Source organism: Echinops telfairi, unplaced genomic scaffold (genome assembly GCF_000313985.2).
Source record: "Echinops telfairi isolate 266 unplaced genomic scaffold, ASM31398v2 ScPeMD7_23;HRSCAF=83, whole genome shotgun sequence".
NCBI lineage: Eukaryota > Metazoa > Chordata > Mammalia > Afrosoricida > Tenrecidae > Echinops > Echinops telfairi.
The window spans coordinates 42,235,887-42,257,897 of NW_022103920.1; the positions used below are offsets into that span (position 1 = coordinate 42,235,887).

Sequence of the window (22,011 nt, forward strand, 5' to 3'; positions counted from 1 at the left end):
GAGGGTAACGTGATGTCACAGTACAGAGGGTAACGTGATGTCACTCAGTACAGAGTGTAACGTGATGTCACAGTACAGAGGGTAACGTGATGTCACAGTACAGAGGGTAACGTGATGTCACTCAGTACAGAGGGTAGCATTAACTGTGACTGTCCTCTGTCCTGTTGTTATTTACCTTCAGTATTGAATATTGTTCTTTCATTTCAACTGGGTAAAGAAAAGCTCATTTCCTTAGAAATAATAAAAAATATGCAGAAACCTGTATCATTCTATTCTTCATGGACTCTTCGCCCCAAAACGGATCCTACTAGTTTTGAGGTCCTGCTAGTATAAGTATTGGTTAGCATGCAATTAAAGTAGAATAATTTTTTCAGATAGATTTCTTCATATTTGTGTCTTATATACTAGCATATTATGTTTATAGTAAGAAAATGTGTATTTGGTAGCTAATTTTCAATAGTATATCGCAAATAGTCTTCAACTAATATCTGATAACACCAAAATTAACAAAAATTCTTTAAAATATATTATCACTTTTATACTACTCCAATTTATTGTAACTTTGTGAGACTAGTGTAATAATTTCCCATCTACTTTTCTAGTGATCTTAATTTTATTGATAAATTTTATCTCTCATCCAAATCAAAATATGCCCAAAATACGTTAATACTCACTACCATTGAGTCAATTCTGACTCATAGCCACCCTATAGGACAGGGTAGAACTGCCCCTGTGAGTTTCCAAGACTGTAACTCATTACAGGAGTAGAAAGCCTCGTCTGTTTACCGTGGAGCTGGCTGGTGGCTTTGAACTGCTGGCCTTGTAGTTAGCAGTGCAGCCCATTAGCATGACACCAGTTGGGCTGCTTAAATACATTCATTGTATAAATAATTTGAAAGTAAAATATAGTTATGTGTAACAGTCTTAAAACATCAGTAATTGAGGTAAATGTAACCAAAATTAAATGATTTAACTAAGTTTGGTTAGCTATGGTGGAAGGCTTTACATTACATGGTTCATTGTTTTGTTTAGTGTTATTTCACTGTGATTTTATTTTCCATTCTTTTTTTAATCAGATATCTTAAAATTATCATTTAAATTACTCTCCTTTTACATGTATAGATATTTCACGTAAATTATTTCCGTGGGCAGTGGCTTAATATGCTCTTTCATTTACTGGAGGCCAGGTAAATATGGTGCACAGTTGACTAGGATCCCAGGTTGTCAAGAGAATTGTGAAGGCTTTCATTTAGAGTTCAGTGGATTTATTATTTAAAAAACTATCTTTGTTAGTCTACTATGTGGCCTTTACACGATATTGTAGCTGTTGAGGATGCTTGGATTTGTCATCACTTGATAATCCTGTTTTCTTTCAAATAAACTCAATTCTAGCTATTGATCAGTATGTGTCAATTAAGTATCCAATATAATGAGCTCAGGTTAGCGACCTTGATTAATCTGTATTTTTTGAAGTGTAAAAAGGATTCTCAAGCAGTTAATGCATGCCTCTTACTCTATGGTTTTATGGAAAACCATGACAAAACCCAATAGGTACAGCCTATGCCTTCCCCACTGCCAGCAATTCCAATTCATAGCACCTGTACAGGACAGAGGACAGCTGCTCCCTCTGGTTGCTGGAAGCAGATGCCTCTTCCTCCTCCCTCAGAACAGCTGATAAGATCAAACTATCAGCCTTTCTTTCAGCCCCCAAATTCTTAAGCCATCATGCCACCAGGGCTCCTTTATGTCTTAGTGCGGTGATTTATTCCCCCAAGAGTCCACGGTCCCACACTCTTGAACTTGTGGATGCTTCTGGAAGCTTTCCCTAATCTGTTAATCTAGTAGATCCTTCTCAATTGATTTTACCAGCCATAACTAGTTTAAGTGTTGTAAACATGTCTTTGCACACATGCTTTCTGATTTTAGAATAACAGTGCTGACAAAATAGAATCTGTATTTCTTAGGCAACCAGTGAAGACCTTTCAATGACCAGTTCCAGTCTGTTCTCAAAATCGTGCCTACTGATACCCTATGGGGATGATATGCCTTTTCTCACCCTTCTAATTCATTATTTGTCTTCTAACTTGGTTTTAAATCTGTTATCACTTTTCTACTACAACTTATTTTAATTTAATTAATTTAAGGCCAATTGAACTCTTATTCATGAGATAATTGTTCATCCAGACCTGCCCTAAGCATGGTGATCCCCAGGTTCCCTCATTCACTGTCACTTACTGTGTTCTGTTTTGTATTAGGACCTCTGTTGACTTATCTCAACTCGACTTGTATGTTTTTTTAAAAATTAAGGTTATGAATCTTTATACTTCTTTCTTTAGCTACTTTCCCTGCAGTACCTTCCATAATGCCTTACACATAGCGATTTCTTGATAAAAACTTGATTGCTTGAAATGATGTAACTATCTCAGTCATTCAACTATTAGCACATATTTTTGAACACCTGCTAAGAACTGTGCTAAGACCTGGGATACAGCAGGAAACAAAATGGACGTGATCCTTCTCCTATAAAACTTACAGTCATTGGGCCCAGCTGGTACTTGCTGTCTGATTTTATGTATTTATTTATATTTCATTTTAAGGATATCCAATACTTAAAAGAATGTTTGATCTTTTATCTATTAGCATTTCTCTATCTATGGCTTATTTCAAGAAATAATTAAGGCAAACTCATATCGTTTTAAAGCACACAGTGAATGCAGCCCGAGTCTCATCTTGCCTTAGACTATTGACTTATCTAAGATTCAGAAATGTTCACCAGAAAAACATCTCACAAGAAGTGGTCTCTCTAACTGTTTCTGACCATGGTATTCTTTTGGAGTATAACAAAATTTGTGGTTTCCCAGTTTTCACTAGGGTGTCATACATTTCTTAACAATGGTCAGAATTATTTACTGAAAAGCAAGCTGAAGATAGGCGATCATGACCAAGATTACTTTGACCTTTCTGAATTTCGTGTTTTGATTAGCTGGCTATTCTACTCATATCCCATTTACAGAAAAACTGTGAAAGGCTTTAACGGCAAGCCAGAAATATATGGAATATTGAAAAGGTCAGTGTGATTTAGCCCATAACCATAGTATTGAAAATATATGTCAAGTCATTATCAAACTTAATTCCTACAACAAGGGCACAAGTAAAGATGGGAAATTATTCCGAATAAAGTATTCTTGTTTCATATTGAAGGCTGATAAGGCAAAGTTCAGAATGCCCTCTTGGCTTCTTTTTCAAGATAACGTAGTAAGTTAGAAATAAATTGTAATTGAATTAAGCAAGACAGAAGTGAGGTAACTAGCTCTTCTGATCTGAGAGTCCATTAGAGTGAATAGTCTGATGACTTCTGTAAAAACGCTACTCGTCCATGAGTAAAGCACATCAGCCACAAACCAATTGAACAGCCGCCCCGTGCTCTCTTTTTACTACAGCATAGCTGTCAATCCGATGGAAACTCCATTTATTTCCATGGAAATGAAGGCAGTGAGTTCAATTTTGCCACCACCCGGGATGTAGATCTTTCTACTGAGGATATCCAAGAGCAATGGTCAGAAGAATTTGAGAGCCAGCCGACAGGGTAAGTAATTGTCGTCTCCCGTGCTGTGTGTAGCACTTACATTTTCCCACTGGACATGTCCTAAATGCACATTGCTAAATAACAAAAGCTTACTTTATATTGACATTCATAATTCTTCTTATGGAGACTCTGGAAGGGGCCACTTATCCTAAATCAGTAAAGAACATTTATTCTCTACTTAATAATCAACTATTTTAATGTATTTCAAATATTTGTGATTATAACACCTTTAAGTTTCCATTGAATCATGTCAGTCTCAACTTTTACTGAAAGGCTCCATTGTTTTTTTTTTTATATTTTTGGAATCAAGGATCATTCTGCTCTTATATTGAGATTGTCTTCAGTTAACTTCCTAGTGTCAGAGATTTATAGATGCTAGTCCTTGATATTCAGTGAAATCTATGAAATTATTTAGGAGGTAACATACTAGCTTTGAAAGACTTATAAAAGAGTCTGGTGTGAGGCAGAAGTACAAGAGACTCGATGGTGAGAATGGTCGGTAGCAGTGTTTTCTGGGGCTCTTGATATTTGGTTCTTCTTTGGGACCCAATGTCTTTAACGTATCTCCTACTAATTGAGCAGCACTTTTGGAAGTTCAAAAAGTTATTAAGTTCAAAGAATCAAAATGTGTGAAGTAATGTGAGTAGAAAGGAAAATCTATAAATGTCTTGTTTATCGTGGCCTCTTTCCCCCAATAATTCCATGTCGTCAGAACACGGGGTCCTTAATTTTTAGTATATGTTTTATGATAATCTCATGAGTCTGAATTCATTTATTGAAGAATTGGATGAAATTAGCATCACATATATTTTCATAATGATTATAAAATAGCCACAATTTAACTATCCACTGTGAGAAACATGTCCAGGACAGAATCGTTGAGATATAAATAGTCACAAATCTCTGGTCTCAAAACATTAAATCAAAACTGGATTGATTACATGCCTGAGTGGGTAGAACACCAATATTCTTTTTTCGCACCCCTCTCATCCCAACTTTCCTCCTGAAGAGGGCACACTTGGCATTTGTCAGGACCCCCATGTTGCTGTCCTGCCCCCCTGTCACAAGGGGCTCTGACACTATTGAAAGCTGGACCTCTACCTCCACTGGCCCAATTCCGCACTTCTCTGCCTCAGGACTCTCCCTCAGGTCCAGCCCCTGGCAGTGGCTAGGGTAAGTCTGTGGAACCGATGAAGAACTCCGAGTTACTACAGCCTCTCAGGGCCCACCACTGACCACTGGAAGCCTCACCTCACTGGTCAGGCCCTTCGTCCCACAAAGGCCTTTTCCTCGAAAGTCTCCTGTCACCTGTGGCTCCATGTTCAGTGTGGCCCAGGTGTCTCCACTAGGGACAGGATCTCCACCGGTGTTGACCTACTTTCCTTTATAACTTGTATAATCAATTCTCAAGGGCTTATCACTCTTCCTTCACGGACCAACTAGATCTGAAGGAGCTGAGGACTTTGAGGATGCTTACAAATCTGCCTGCCTAATCGCTTGACATAAGAGTACCCATCACCACTTCTTTTTCTCTTTTAATTTTCTTTTTTTCAATCATTTTATTGGGGGCTCATACAACTCTTATCACAATCCATACATCCATCAATTGTATAAAGCACATTTGTACATTCATTACGCTCATCGGTCTCAAAACATTTGCTCTCCACTTAAGCCCCTGGCATCAGCTCCTCATTTTCCCCCTCCCTCCCGCATGAACCCTTGATAATTTATAAATTATTATTTTGTCATATCTTACTCTGTCCGACGTCTCCCTTCACCCACTTTTCTGTTGTCCGTCCCCCAGGGAGGAGGTTATATGTAGATCTTTATAATCACTTCTCCCCCTTTCTACTCCACCCTCCCGGTATCAACACTCTCACCACTGGTCCTGAAGGGATCATCCGTCCTGGATTTCCCTGTGTTTCCAGTTCCTATCTGTACCAGTGTACACCCTGTGGTCTAGCCAGATTTGTAAGGTAGAATTGGGATCATGATAGTGGGTGGAGAGGAAGCATTTAGGAACTAGAGGAAAGTTGTGTGTTTCATCTTTGCTACATCACACCCTGACTGGCTCGTCTCCTCTGTGAGACCCTTCTGTAAGGGGATGTCCAGTTGCCTACAGATGGGTTTTGGGTCTCCACTCCGCACTCCCCCTCATTCACAATGATATGATGTTTTGTTCTGGTCATGCCTGATACCTGATCCCTTCGACACCTCATGATCCCATTACCACTTCTATCACCACTTCATACCACTTCTATCTTTCTGGCCTCTGATATGAACAATCTAACTCCCCTTCGCAGTTATGAAGTTTGACTGCCTTTGAAGGAGCTGATCTGATAGAAATCCATTTGAATTAGGGTGTTGGTGGAGGATATTGAAAGTTCTGTGGACTGTCAGAACAAAACCTGCTTGGTAGTACAGCCCGAATACTCCTTAGAAACATGGATGATGAGCTTTTGTCTCGTGTACTTTGAACATAGTATCATGAAACAGAACGTCATGCTTATTTGTCAATCCCACTGAACAACAATCTGACTTTCAAACCCATTTTCTCTCTAATAGTCTCTTTTCTAAGCTGTTGTATCATCAAATTGTTTCTGTTAAAGAATGCCAGAAACGCATTCCTGGAAATCCTAATAGTACACTCAGATCTCTGTTAATAACGCTGGTGACGATTTAGTAAAAAAAACCTTAGAAAATCCCTTCATGAGTTAAATTTATAAATTTATTTATTTGATATTAAAAGCAACCAAACATACTTTACAAAATTGATGTAGTGGTTCAGAGACATAATTGGCCCCAAATTCCAACTAACAAATCAGGCATTCTATTTCACAGAGCACTAATGATAAATGAGAAGTTGTGGCTACATTTCAATCATTTTCCAAAACAAAGAAAGCATTCGCGTTCTTGTGCCTGAAAAAAGAGAAAGTCCATGCAAACATGGAGGAACCTCAGAGGAAATGCACTCGCAAAGCGGCTCAGGGGGTTTCGGTTAAGCGCTTCAGACATTTCTGAGGACTAGGGATTTGCCAAGGTTTTGGTCACAGATAAGAAGCTGGAACTGTCAGGCAGGGCCACTATCATCAGGTGTCTGTTCCAATCACATGCGGTAATGTGCTTGACCAAAGCACCTGTGCCACCCTAATGAGCCCACCATTAATTCATCTGCGTTCTTACAGTGGTTCAATTCAAGGAGCCGCAGTTGGGGCCAGTTTGCAGCGTTTTGCCCCTAGGATTTCAAGCCATCTGACTTTACCCAGAATGACCTCAGGCACACACTGATCTGACAGACCAGCTCTGGAGTTGGCTGTGTATTGGAAAGTTATGAAAGGAAAAGGAGAAACCCTACTATTTTCTGTACTTCGGGTGATGGTTACAATACTGGTTCAGGATGGTGTGTGTGTTTGTGCGTGTGTGTGTGTGTGTGTGTGTGTGTGTGTGTGTGTGTGTGTGTGTCCTCCTCATCCTCAACCTGAAGGATACTATATTGGTCTAGGAAAAATGCTATAATTTTTAATAATGACTTTAGAAAAAAATCTTTCACAAAGTAAACTTATGTGAAGCATAGGTTAAGGGCTAACTGCAACAACAAAAATAGGATCAGGAATTCTGATCTTGAAATTCTTGATGGGTTCTGTTTTCTTATTCAAATTTACTGAACAATTGTGTTGCTCTTCTCACCCACCACCACACAGAGCCTATCATTACAAGCTCACTGCTAAGCTTGATAGAACTAAATAGTACAGCCCCATCTCTTCAAGTCTGTCAGTTGCATTGACTAGATTACTAGCTTTGAGGTAAGTTTCAGATTTTTTTATTTTAATTATAAGTTTAAATGATAAATACAGATATAATTTTATCTCTATCTCTTTTAGCTATGTTGCCTCCCTTAAAAGATGATTAGATTAAATAGAATATGTAATCTTCTCTAATGTTTTCGAAACACCATGTATATGAATGACTGAGAATAATAAAAAGTCAGAGGGTGATAAGAAAGCCATTAGAATGTCTTTTTTGGAAACAACTTTCCCAAATACTCCTGTTTTCAAGACATTCCAGCGAAAATATTTGCTCTTAGATCACAAGGATGCAAGATCTAGTAGCCTTCCGCATCATTAAGCTGACCCAAAACCAACATCGATTGGTTTATTTTAAGTGAGATTTTAAAACTTTTTTTTTCACTTTTCCTGAAGAAGACACAGCTGTTTCTTCAGCAAGAGAGAAGCTTTAATAGATACACTGATAATTTATGTGAATCTTTCCAAACTTTGGCTTAACCTTACAAACACGTCATTTAATTAACAGCTACCATATCTCACTTAGCTTAGGCTGTTTTTTAGGAGGAAAAAGCTTTGTAGAAAACGCATTTCTATAATATAGAATTTATATCCTTGTCTTTCATCCCATTGTGTATTTTTACTAGTCAGATAGTTCTGGAGAAGTCTGTTTTGTGGTCATTACCATGGCTTCTAGAATGTGGGTTCTGATTTCCTGTGGACATGACCATAATAAACACACGCATACCGGTCAATGTGTATGCGTGTGTTTGCTAGCATTCAGCCAATCGGGGACACCGATTCCTGAGATCTTCACTAATAGGAATATTAAGGCTACACATTTCTATAGGCTGTATCATTACATTCGGTAAAATTTTGGTTTTGTGCTAATTTTTCCAAAAATAAAGTCTGTGTCATTGCTGGCACTAAATATTTATGCTACAAAGAAATGCCCCAAGTATGCCCACTCCAAGCTCAGAGGGGCTACAAAGAACAAGGGATAGAAACAGGAAGCCCAGGAGGAAAGGGGGTAAGTGATGCCACATTGAGAGGATTCCAGCCCATGACGTGAAGCAGAATGCGTATCCGTTGTTCAATATAAAGCTGATCTGCTCTGTAAACCTTCACCCAATTCACAATGAAAACTTAAAAGACCCAAGAAATTTGCAAACTGCATTGGGGGGGGGGGGGCGGTAATCCCACAAATGGAATGAATATGCAAAGATTGGCTCAAGACCACATGTTCCAGTCTCCCCCAAACCAAAAACCCAAACCCACTGCCACTGAGTTGATTACAATACATAGTAGCCTTATGTTGGGCTTCCAGGAGAAAGACAGTCTTCTCTTTCTCCCACAGGGCCAGCCAGCCTGTTCTAAAACCTTGGAAATTACAGTTAATGAGCAAGTGACACTACGCAGCAAAGCAACACTTAGTATATGTACCTTCATTCATAATTCCAGGGATTATGAAAGTTTCCCAGAGAGAGAGCAGATGGGAAGGATTTAAAAGATTTACTATAGCCCCAAATAGAAACCCTGCTGGCATACTGGTTACAGTTGGGCTGTGATCCACAAGGTCAATGGTTCAAACTTTCTACTTCCATAAAGAGTTACAGTCTCAGAAACCCCCCAGGGGCCATTCCCCCTGCCCTCTAGGTTCACCATAAGTCAGAATTGACTCTACGGGAGTGAGTTTGTTTTGACTTTAATAGGCGCTATAGGAGTACTGGTGGCATAGTGTGGGCTGCTAACTACCAAGTCCACAGTTCAAAGCAACTAGCCACTCCTTTAGACAAAGATGAGACTCTGCTCCTATAGCCCAAAACACGCAGCGAAGAAGACACGACAAAAGGTGGTGATGGACACTGGACACAGAATCAGAATGGGCTTGTGTAGTCTGCCGAAGAGCTGCTACGTGTTCCTGCATTCAGGGGTTTGTACTCACCCAGCCCCTCTAAATAAGGGAAACGGAATATGTACACTTGGAATGGAAAGGTGGGACATCAAAGGGAACAAAGAGCTCACATAGGAATTCTACCCAAGAGTCGATCTGCATTTTTTCAGTGAGACTAAGATACATTAAGGAGTGCTGGTCATGCAAATGGTTAACTCCGAAGAGCTTGGCAGTTCCAACTCGCTCAGTGGATCCTGGGGGAAGCACTCAGAGATCTGCTCCGTGAAGATGACAGCCACAAACGTTCGTGGGGCCATGCTACTGTGTCACCTGGCCTCCCTGAGAGTTCAGTATCTACTTGATGGCACCTAACAAAGTAGAATAGGAAATACACCATGAAGCATATAATCCAGATACTGCAAATGTGAGGAAAATCAACGCTGTACCAAAATGAAGCACCAAGCTAAAGCGTGAAGATCTGGAAAAATGGAAATAAAATAAATAAATGGAGATTGTATTAAATATATCATTAATATCCTTAAAGGGGGGAAAAAGAGCATACCACACGTGTGAAACTAGAAAAGATTTTTAGTCAAAAGAACCCCATCAATTAGAGATGTGTAAAAAAATGAAAGAATACTTGTTTGTTTACAAACTTAATAACCAATGCACAATAAAAAAGTCTTGCTTTTAAAAAAATCCCTCTAGAATTGCTGAAACCCAGGTGGGGACAGAGCATGATAGTGGGACAGGAGGAAAGTCAAAGGGATAGAGGAAAGAGCTGGGAGGCAAAGGGCATTTATAGAGGTCTAGATAAAGGCATGTACATATGAAAATATATATGAGGATAGGGAAATAGATCTATGTGCACATATTTATAGGTTTAGTATTAAGGTAGCAGATGGACATTGGGCCTCCACTCAAGTACTCCCTCAATGCAAGAATTCTTTCTTCTATCACATTGGCATTCTATGTTGCTCACCTTTCCAACACAACCGCTGAAGGCAAAGCAGGTGAATAAGCAAATGTGGTGAACAAAGCTGATGGTGCCTGGCTATCAAAAGATATAGCGTCTGGGGTCTTAAAGGCTGGAAGGAAAACAAGCGGCCACCTAGCTCAGAAGCAGCAAAGCCTACATGGAAGAAGCACACCAACCTGCGTGGTCACGAGGTGCTGAAGGGATCAGTTATCAGGCATCAAAGAACAAAAAATCACATTGTGTGCTCACCTCCATGTTACGACCACTGAAGAGAAATGGGTACATAAGCAAATGTGGCTAAGAAACCTGATGGTGCCCGGCTATCAAAAGATATAGCATCTGGGGTCTTAAAGGCTTGAAGGTAAACCAGCGGCCATCTAGCTCAGAAGCAACAAAGTCCACATGGAAGAAGCACACCAGCCTGTGCGATCACAGCGTGTCGAAGGGATCGGGTATCAGGCATCAAAGAACAAAAAATCATATCATAGTGAATGAGTTGGGGAGTGGGGGTGGGGGTGGAGACCCAAGGCCCATTTGTAGGCCACTGGACATCCCCTTACAGAAGGGTATCGGGGAGGAGCCAGTCAAGGTGCGATGAAAAATACAACTTTCCTCTAGTTCCTAAATGCTTCTCCCATTCCCCTCCCCCCCTCCCGTCCCTTCCCCCCCAACTATCATGATCCGAATTCTACCTTGCAAGTCTGGCTAGATCAGAGGATGTACACTGGTACAGATAGGAACTGGAAACACAGGGAATCCAGGGTGGATGATCCCTTCAGGACCAGAGGTGTGAGTGGCGATACTGGGAGGGTGGGTGGGAAAGGGGGAACCGATTACGAGGATCTGCATGTGACCTCCTCCCTGGGGACGGATAACAGAAAAGTGGGTGAAGGGAGACATCGGACAGGGCAAGATTTGACAAAAATTTATAAATTATCAAGGGTTCATGAGGGAGGGGGGAGTGGGGAGGAAGGGGCAAAAATGAGGACCTGATGCCAGGGGCTTGAGTGGAGAGCAAATGTTTTGAGAATGATGAGGTCAATGAATGTACAAATATTCTTTACATAATTGTTATATGTATGGATCGTGATGAGTTGTATGAATCCCTCTATAAGTAACACGTTCTCAGGGATCCCTGGTGACACAGTGGTTATGCATTGGACTACTCAACACGAGGCCAACAGTTCGAAACCACAAGCAGCTCTGCGGGATAAAGAGGAGGCTTTCTACCCCCGTGCAGAGTTGTAGTATTCCTCTACTTCTTTATTGTGTCCTCCCCCCGCCCCTCTATCATCACCCCAATTCTACCTTACAAATCTGGCTAGACCAGAGCATGCACACTAGTCAGATAAGAGCTCTTGACACACAGAATCCAGGACAGATAAACCCCTCAGGAGCAGTAATGGGAGTAGCAATACCATGAGGATGGTGGGAGGAAGGGGGAACCAACCTCAATGATTGACGTATAACTCCATCCCTAGGGGAACGAAGTATTTGGAATGAGTTTTAAGTATCTCATTATATTCCACGAATTATTTCCTCCTTCCTGCCCTGAAGAATTATGTTACCTCTGATCTAAAGTAGTTTTCACAAAAATGCATATGTAAGGGTAGAGAGGAGATTCATTTCAGTTTATAATTTAGGGTAAATGAGTTGAAGGTAGATTGATAGTCCAACTGAGTTAACGTTATATTATGAGTGGTGAATTGCAAAGAGTTTTTCTTTCCACTGAGTAGCCTTTAAAAGATTAAGATTTTGTCCAAGATTGATGTTCTGTTAGCTTGCATGTAAAAAAAAAATTACAAATTTATTTGAATTGCCATCTTGATTTATTTTAAAACAAAAGTAACACTGGGAGAGAACAAGAGACTGACATGTCTTGAGACAGTAATGTCCCTGTAAATACATTATTTTCTCCCAACAATTTTCCGGTCTAGGTTACGTTTTGTCACACCGATGAGGAAGCTGGGTGCTTTGTACTGTGCTGAAATAAATATTCCTTATTAGTGTTATTCCAACAGGACTATAAATAAACATGAAGCATGTAATGAAAATCTATAACTAAATTGAATTTGCTTGGCATACAGGGAGACAGAAGAGCAAAATGTTTGAAGTTAAAGAGAAAAATGTGTGAAATATAATGTGGGTGAGGGAGTCTTCAGTCAGAGCTCACTCTTTACTTGGCCTGTAATGTGCGCTAAAGGGAAAACCCACAAATGCAATGCGGTGGAGACGCTGGCAAAGCAGATGCCGGACTAGACCTCCAGGAGCGCACACTGGAGATAAACCTCATGAATATAAATGGACATAGGAGGGTGTTTACCTGGGCACGTTCCTTATTAACTATCCGAGAAAGCATCCCAAATGGAGACCTTATGGAAGCAGTGAACTCACTGAACCTCAGAGAATTCGTATTAGAGCTAAGCTATGTGAATTTGGTAAATGTGGGATCGTAAAGCCAGATTTAATTCTATATCTTAGTTCAGACTTTAGTTTATCAACCTGGGTGGCTTAGTGTATTCTGAAGAATTTAATAAAGTACATTTTCTTATGGAAAATGTGAAACATTCCATCACCTTTAGTGCCTTTTAGGAAGGTGTTAGGAAGGGAAAGCTTGGGTTACAATATAGAGTCTTGATTTCATATGCTTAAATTATTCATATTTACATCAACCTATAAAGAAAGTACCTAAATTTTTTTCTGCACTCTAAAATATATAAATGAATGTCCCTTATTTTCTTCATTCTTTTTCCCTGAATTTTCCCTGAAAATTATTTACTTAGTGCAAATCAAAAGTATACAGTCACTATCCAGCCCCCATTCCTCACGATTAAAATGTTAACATATGTGTTCAGAAATTTTCAAAGAAAAAAAGAAAGAAATTTTCATGTCCATCCCCTAACTCTCCAAAAGCACTTTGCATACTGTACCACCACATGGTATTTCTTATTGGACTGTATTGAATGCATGTCTTCTAGTCAATAAATATAAATCTTTATTATTTCTAAAAGATAATGTATCATGACTTATCTCACCGAACCCTCTTTAATGGACAAAATATTGTAATAAAGAATTCTGTGTGCTTGTGCAAGTATTCCTGAAAGACAAATCCCTAAAAGAAATGTATGTGTGTGTTTCTGATTTATATAGTTACTGCCAAATTTCACTTCAAAGAATATCTGTCATTTTCAAAAGCTGATTAAGACAATTATTTTTATTCTCAAAATGTCTGAAATGGCTAATATGAAAATTTTTTTTAACTATTTTAACTTTCAAAAACATCTATCATTTTGTGACATGGAAAAAGTAGTCTTATTTACAAATATGAATTAAATATTCTTGTGACCTATCTCTAAGGCTATCTCTAAGGAACAGGCTTGCCGGAGGCATTTTATTGATTTGAAAAATTTTTTGTTACGCAAAGTTCACCTTTTTCTATTTATAATAAATAATAGATTCTAATTCTATGTATAATACATAAGATAGAGACTTTTAAAAAGAATTAGTCATCAAAGAATAAATGTAATTGCTATGATGTAGAGAGCCCTCTCCCCAAAGCAAACATTTCTTCAAGTGTAGTTCAGAGAGAACTGTATTGCCCTGAGGGAAACAATGTGAGCCACAGAAGAATAACAGTCTTCGGGGGGCAGGGGGCAATGGTTGCCATACCATTCAGTATATTGCAAAAATGATAGATTTCTGAACTAAGCAATGGTGGTCTCAAAGATTTTATGTAGTACTTTTACTTCCTGTGATTATTAGATTGGTACAGATTTGGGTGTTGTAGTATTTTTATAACTGGAAATCACCACCAGTATATAATCATATAAACCAAGACTCCCAAGTCAAGTGGGGTGAGAGGCTTTTTCTGAAGCCCCTTTAGAGTTTATAAAGCTCTGGGGATCCTTCCAGGATACTATCTTTCTGGGCAAGCTTGAGCCAATGTACTATATAGGCTCTTCTTCTATTTTTAATACAAACTAATTATTTGAACCAATTAGTTTTACAAAATGGTTTTGCCCCTCTTCAGATTTCTTTCTGCATCCTTCTTTTCAGAGTAGATGAAACTTTTCTTCCCACTTGATTATCAGTATTTGGGGTTATAAAGAAATTTGCTGTATTTTGTTATTTCCCAACACAGTGAAAGATATAGAACTAGTAGAAGAGTAAGCTTAGATAGGTCAGACTTTAAATATCAAAAGTGAAGACGTAGTCTAAAACCTCTCTCTATAATGTAGAGGTCATTAAGATCACCAATTGAGATTAATATAGAACAGTTATGAGTTTAAAGGTATTTATTAAGAAAAAGAGACTCCTGATCTCATCTCTCATTTGAACAGAAGATCCTTTTAATCCATGATAATTCTTTCTTTTTCTATTTAATTTTTCACTCTACAAATGCTCTAATGTAGACAGATACCTAAAAGGAGCCATCATTTGCCTCAATTATAACCTTACCTTGCTTTGTGGATCAGTAGGCTGAGTGGCTGAATTGGGATAAATGGAGCAAGTAAATGACCAATGACGCAGTGTGAGATTGTCTTCCATGCGTCAGGAAAGGGCTCCTGGTTCATTTACTCACGGGTCCAAGGCTGTCCAAGCTGGTTCCAAAGACTGTTTGTTTATGGTGCTCCTTGAACGATTGATACAATCTGTTAAATTATCACAAAACAGGTATTTTTCTCATATTTTACTTCTGTTATAAACTGTATGGTTCCACATAATCCATCCTGACACAGTGCCCTCTTTAGAACTGTAGCTACTAAAATAACAATGAACTGAGAAACAGACAGTCAGCATTTTAGAGTCAAACAGGTCGTTCAGCCTCAGGCAAGCCACTTACCTCTGAATGTCCTGGTTTCCTCCATCTGTAGACAAGTTAGTTGTGTGAATAGTCATAGCTAAATTGCACATGACCAGTAATAAGTAATACAGAGACATATAAATTTTAATATATTACACATCATTCATAACTTTACATTTATGTGTTCGAATGGGGTCACCAGAAGAAATTTTTCCTAGAAGAAACTGGTATCAAGGAAATAGCTCACACATCTGTAAAAGTGGGTAAGTCCAGTCTGGTTCAAGGTTGTGGGTCAGATGTCAAGGCAAAATGTCAAGTTGCCGATAACTTCCAGGATCAGCACTGGCTGAACCACTGGCTCACAATCAGAGAAGTAGAGTTTGAGGAGATATGTTGAGGAGCTGTGTGATCCAGACCCTGCAGGAGGGAGAGAGCATTCCCACGGAGCCTCCTTCAGTAGGAGTGAGACTCACCAAGAGGAATCTTCCTTTGGATTATGCCCAGGCTGTGACCTGACCCACAGGACAGCACCCCATCCTAGTCTTCCCGCAACTGCCTGGCGATACATAGAAGATCCGTCATGGAGTTGATCCCATTGTGCTAGATCACATCCTGAGAGAATTCTGGCCCAAAATCTGCCTATCACAATTTCCCTTATAAAGTGCTCGTACACCATGAAAGTATTAAATTCTGGTATATTTTAATGTCTTAGGACAAGCTTATATTCAGTGGGTTTGTCCCTTTCTAATATAAATCCTCTACAGTGTGTGTAGTAGAAATATTTTTACCCAAGGGCTTTTCAATTGTGTTTGTGAGTGCCCTTAAGGCTTCTCTGGTCTGAATCAATTCATCCATGGGACACTGGCCAATTGTGGAGCAGCCTCTGATCACGTAGTGAATGCACTGTGCGCATTTGAATGTGTACGTCTCCAAGGAAATTGTAATTATAATGGAATGTGTTTAAATATGTGTCCATTACCTGAAATCTATACCACCACATCATTATTTCAAAATTCATTGCTAAGTACGTAATTTGACTTTTATGTTCTAATTCTTCATGATTCTTTCTTTGTGTAAAGGTGGGACATCTTGGGAGCTGTCATCGGTACAGAATGTGGAACCATCGAGTCTGGTTTATCATTGGTCTTCCTCACGGATGGCGAGAGGAAATTATGCACTCCGTACATGGACACTACCGGTTATGGGAACCTGAGGTTTTACTTCGTTATGGGTAGGTATATGTTGAACAAACTTGGTGGATCCAGGTCAGATTCTAGGCTGGCACCTATTCCTGCAGAAGTAAAATGGCTCATTGTCTGCAATGGAAACTGAAAATATACAAAAATAGGAGTTCTGTTGGCAGAGCCAAATCCTGTGGTGATCATACATGCTTCAGACTAGCCCTGCTGGAATCATTCTGTAAGACAGCAGGTCTTGGCATGCCATCGCTAGGTCTAAAGACAGAATGCTTTTAATAACTTCCTCTCACCTCTCCCTAATGGTCATGGCTCAGAAGACAATGGGAGAGAAACTGAAAACAAAGTGACTTATTTGTTCATAACCTCTAGCTTCTCCCAAAGCAGTCATCCGGGAGTCATTGTGTTCCTGGATCTCTCCTCACTGCCTAACTCTCTCATGAGAGAATGCTGAGAAAGGATCAGGCTGATAGTACTTTGGGGTCTCCTCTACTTTATAATACATATTGAAGGGCAAGCACGTTGTAAAACGTGTCCATAAGACATGTTTTCCCTTACATCAGTGTAGAGTAAATAAATAGTTGATGCAAAGTTTTTACCCAAGGAGAAATTAAGAGGCTGCGATTGTGATGCCTCCAATGTATCCTTAGTCAACGAGAGTGCTTTTCACTGGCTGTCCTTCCAGAGATGCGAGAAGGCATCAATCACATGCCTCCTTTGTGGAATGACTGGAAAAGCACAGGCAACACCTGCAAGTGAAACAGGAAATAACATTGTCCACCCTTTGGACTTAGGAGCAAAGGTGTCAGCTCACCAGGACAAACAGGCCGCCTGAGTCTAAGCTTCGGTAGTAGAGACGTTTGCTTACATTCTTCGCCTCAGAGTCCCAGGGTCAACTACAGATTGCAGAGTGTGTTCAAGCACGTGACCAGGTGATGCTGCCGTGTTTTCAGCAGTGATGCCTTTGAGAGCAGGAAAATGTTGTGGGCACTATAAAATATGAAGTATAATAAGATAATCTTTTGAAATTTAAGGGCATCAGCACTTTGACTTTGAAATGATTTGTATACTTAAAAAAGCTAGAGCTTGTTTCCTTTGATTATTTAAATTCTTCAATAAGACTGGCTCTATTTTGTTAAAAGTGATGCCTAGGAAACTTTAGTCAAGGGTGGAGGGAAGTTGTCATAAACATTCAGGCATACTAGTTTAACTAATTTTCCTTTTTGCTGTTATTGGTATATTTTAATTCTTCTCTTTGTTTCCATAGTAAATCAACTCCATAATGTAATATACAATGCAATGTACATATAATGTAATATACAATATATGAGATTAGGTCATCTTTAATATTTCCTGAAACAAACTAGATTATTCATTAATGAACTAAAATATTGTTATGATGGAAAAGGTCATCCGAGTAAGCCCAAAGAAGTACATTATTGCAAAACAAAAACAACTCTAGTAAAATTTTTAAAAGAATGCTTATTGAGCATAGACTCAGCTAGGATATATAGAAAATACAAATGGCACCTAGTTCACAGAGCTGTTTATTAAATACTTTCGTATATGCATAGCACTTCAAGCAGTACCTAGTAAATAGACTCAAATATATCATTGTATTTATTGATTTTTTAAAAAAATATTTAGACCGAGTCCCTATTCTCAGGGAGCTTATAGAGCAAACAAACATACTACGTGTAACTGTAGGAGAGAACGTAGTTTACTGTAATAGAATGAAAATGCTATGGAAGTGCACAGCTAACAGTAGGCGATGCAGTGGAAGGATCAGGGCAAGGAAGAAGATAGCATATGAACTCCACCCTTGAAGGATGTCCGTGATTTGCATTTAAGAGGAGAAGTGAATTCTAGCTAAGCCAGCATGTTGAGAAAAGGTTTCTTTTTTCAGGCTAGCATGTGATAGGAGTCTATAGAAAACACCTTGACAACTTTATTGGCTGATAGAGAAGAAATCCATTTGGGCAGAGGGGCCCAATGAGCTAGTTTTAGGGAGCTCTTTATTCAGTGTAGTGCCTGAGGAAACGCTGTATTTTTGTCAGATGTAGCCCAGGTCTCACTTGCTCGCGCGCTCAGACGCTGCCTACAAACGGTTTTGCCCGGGGTTTTTCCTCTGATCCAGATCGCCCTGTTGTGACTACCATTTCTGGAAAACATGCTCAACTTGCAAAAGCTCAGTTCAAGCCCTGTTTCCTTCCTTCACACATTCTTTCATTCAGTGGATATTCTCTCTGGGCTTGTAGCCATCCCTGTTCCTGGTGCCAGATTTCCATGAACAAGAAGAAAATGGATGTGAGATGCACTTACCTTCTGACACTCATCCATTATTCATTCATTCATTCACTTGTTAAATATTCCATTGGCAAATATTGCCCGAGCATCTTCTATGCACTCAGTGCTCTTCGTCGTACATCTCTCTTTTCTCCGAAAAGCTGTGTAGTTGTGGCAGCACAGCGCAGTGTAGAGTTCATTATTCTGTCTCCCAGGCTTGTGTTCCTGGCTAAATCCTGAAACTTTCTAAATCAAGGCTTATTTCTCTTCCTACCCTGCTGACTAAATAATCAATCTTGAACAAACTCACTCTCCTACTATAAACAACTCAAAACTGCTTAACACCGTGTTTTAAATATTTTAAAACTGACCCTCCATCTAGTTTTTATTGAAATCTTTCTGGAGCTTAATTACTGTCCAGGATACCCCCCATCGTCCCTTCCTCAGTGCATCAAAAGGTGGGAAGAGGAATCCATATCTTTTTGTAGGAGCTGCTGTCACTGAGACGTCACCGAACTGATAAATTGCCCCCTGAGGGACCCTGCAGACGAAGACTGTCATCATTTGACAGCCTGGGCTCATTTTGGACTTTCTTCTTCTGTCACTCTGGTTGGTGAGACTCCGGGTGTAGCCAATCCTCTTTGAAGGGCATGAGCTGCACATAGGGAAGGCAGCAGGGAGGATTGACAAGGCAACTACCTATGACGTGAGAGAGAAGAGGCTGTGGGTGTGGTGATCTGAGCCCTCACTCCTTTCCACCTTTCTTCTTTTTTGATAAGTGTTACATATATATGCTCAGTGGTCAATAAAGTGTTACATTTTCCAAAAGCAAAGGCAGTTTTCTTGTGGCTCTTTTATCCACTATTGTTTAGAATGCCTTTATTAGCTATAGCTATCGTAACTCTGAAATATATAATGAAATGCTCAAAAATAGACTCTCAACTGCCACAGCTTCAGACTTACTCTATAGATTGGGCCTCTGAGCAGTGAACATCTCCTGCGATGAATTCTACATTATTTCTGAATCCAGTTTCTCTCATCACAATCCAGATGTTCCATTCTATAAACATTTATATGACAAGTTTCATGTATGTTTCTAACATGTCTTATGCCAGATTTCAATATTTTATGAATTTCATCCACTAAGACTTACCTACTCAAGGATCTGAAGTGTTTAACGTGCAATATTGCAAGGCTAAAAACGTGCTTTACTAAAGTATGTAACCAGCTAAGATTTGGAACCTAACCTCTCTTGGCTTAAAATTTCTCACGGTAAAGTGGATATATTACTACTTGGCTGACTATATTGCTAAGAGTTAAAAGAAATAATGTTTGTACTTCTTGTTACACTTTCACTTTTACATTCCGTTTAAACTCAATAGGTACTAGGTGTTATTACTCCCACATTATTAATACTCCAAGAGCTTGTTGCAAAAGAAACCTTGATCTAAACAGTACTAGCCATCACCATTTGGCAACAACTCTACCAAACTAGAAAATTGCCAATTTCCTTGATAAAACCAAATTATTAATCAGATTTTTTCATAAGTGACTTAAATATAAAATCCATTCTATCCTGAACTGGAATATTTCATATACACCCAGATACTTTTAGACCAATTTATGCCCAGATATTCCAAGTAATTTTACTTTTAACATAGGTAAATTTCATTTTCAATATTTGCACATTATGTAGTATACAAAGACAATGTTCTGTATCCTCCTCTAGTGAGTAGCTACTGGGGTCTTTAAAGCTTGTGCTATCCAAGATGTAATTCTTGGTTTCTTTCTATCAAGAGAAAAAGAAAGAGTGATGAAAGTTGAAGACTCATGGAAACAAGTAATCCAGTGGAATAATGGACATTAGTCTTCATGACCCTGAGACCAGAGAACTAGAGAGTATCTGGCTACCACCAACTAATCACAAAATTAGAAGTTCCTCTATCGAGTGGGAGAAAAATCTGAAACAAGCTGAGAAGAAAGAAAAACACAACTAAATGTACTAGTCAGATAGAGACTTGTGAACGGCCTGAGAAAGACTGTAGTCCTTAGTCACCCTTCAGGTCTGGAACGGAATTTACCCTGTGACTTAATTTTCAACCAAAAATAGAAACGTGCATAAAGGAAACAGTGACACTAGTGAGAAGTGCACATCTTAGAATGATCAGCCATTGGAGGTCAAAAGGGCAGCATCTACCCAAGGACAAAGTTCAGAAGGGTCAAGAAAACAGGAATGGAAATAGGAAATACAGGGAGGAAGTGGGATAAATGATGTTACATTGGGGGGGGGGGGAATCCTGCAGTCAATGAAATGAAACAAAATGGAGAAAAAAAATGAAACACATATGTATGTTTTGATCATAGTAAAATTGATTATCTACTCTGTAAGCCTTCATCCAATTCATAATACCAAGTTTAAAAAAAACATTTGAATGACACAATCTCAATAGTATACTTCTAAACAAATCAATTATTATTGAATTATTAAGGTAGGTAGTTGAACATTGTTGTACATATGGACATGAAATATGGATGTCATATAAACAGGGCAGTTAGCCAATCAGGATGGGCTTTCCAGGTGATTTTTTAAAACAGTTTTATTGACTTATCTTCATATTCCATGCAATTCAATAAAGGTGTTATGGTCAACTGTGCAAGTCTCAGGTATATAGATTTTAAAGAATGATTTTCTTAATGACCCTACAAGTAATGACTTCAAGACTGGCTCATGCTAAGAAAATTCAGAGAAGGGTTATGGAAAAACTAGAATTCCTTTGTTAATAGGCCACTCAAAAAGTACAACTGTTAAACACTGAGGAAGAATGGGTGTTTATGGTATCAAGACAAACATATCTATCATCTGGTCATTTTAATGACAGAATCCAGAGCTCTAAATGGCCTGATGCATCTTGCTTCGCTGTAGGGCACATCTTGCCAAAACAATCCCCTATATTTGGTATTGGTCACTAAGAACACCTCCCTTTCTGCTAAGTGGATGTACACTTCCTATGAGAGTCTTGCTCTCGAACCTCCCATCTTTTCTGACTAACGTACCTGCTGTTATTAGGATCTTTCTTGATACATTCTAGGTTCTCACTTTCATACTTCTCATCAGGCATCAGTAATTTCTCCCTAAAGTTATATCCCAGTCACTAAGGTTGAGTTTCAGTGAGATGCTTACATTGGTTGACATTTTCTTGGGTTATTTACACAGATGGTGAATCTCAACAATTGTTCTAGAATATAATATTCACAACAAAAATATTCTAAAGATAAATATTAACATTAATAGTATTTGACTGTGGGATTGAAGGAGTTTTTTGAAATATAATCAAAAACAAAGAGTGAATGTTTTAAATCAGACCTTGAAGATAGCATATTTGGCAAGACATACATGTACATACCATATTTCAACGCCTATGGGGTGGGGACCAGTCCAAAGGGTAAGTTGAGAGGGACTTCCAAATTGACATGTAATCGTTTA

At 39.0% G+C, this 22,011-nt stretch overlaps 1 protein-coding gene across 2 annotated transcripts in view; it reads left to right on the forward strand.

Moving 5' to 3' along the window:
• RELN (reelin) overlaps positions 1-22,011 on the forward strand; it is a 549,393-nt gene that overhangs the window by 334,793 nt on the left and 192,589 nt on the right. For both annotated transcript variants that reach the window (XM_004702602.2, XM_004702603.2), the window contains exons 11-12: positions 3,441-3,586; positions 16,125-16,276. In XM_004702602.2, the coding sequence (XP_004702659.1) occupies positions 3,441-3,586; positions 16,125-16,276 (298 nt within the window). The remainder of the gene's footprint in view (positions 1-3,440; positions 3,587-16,124; positions 16,277-22,011) is intronic.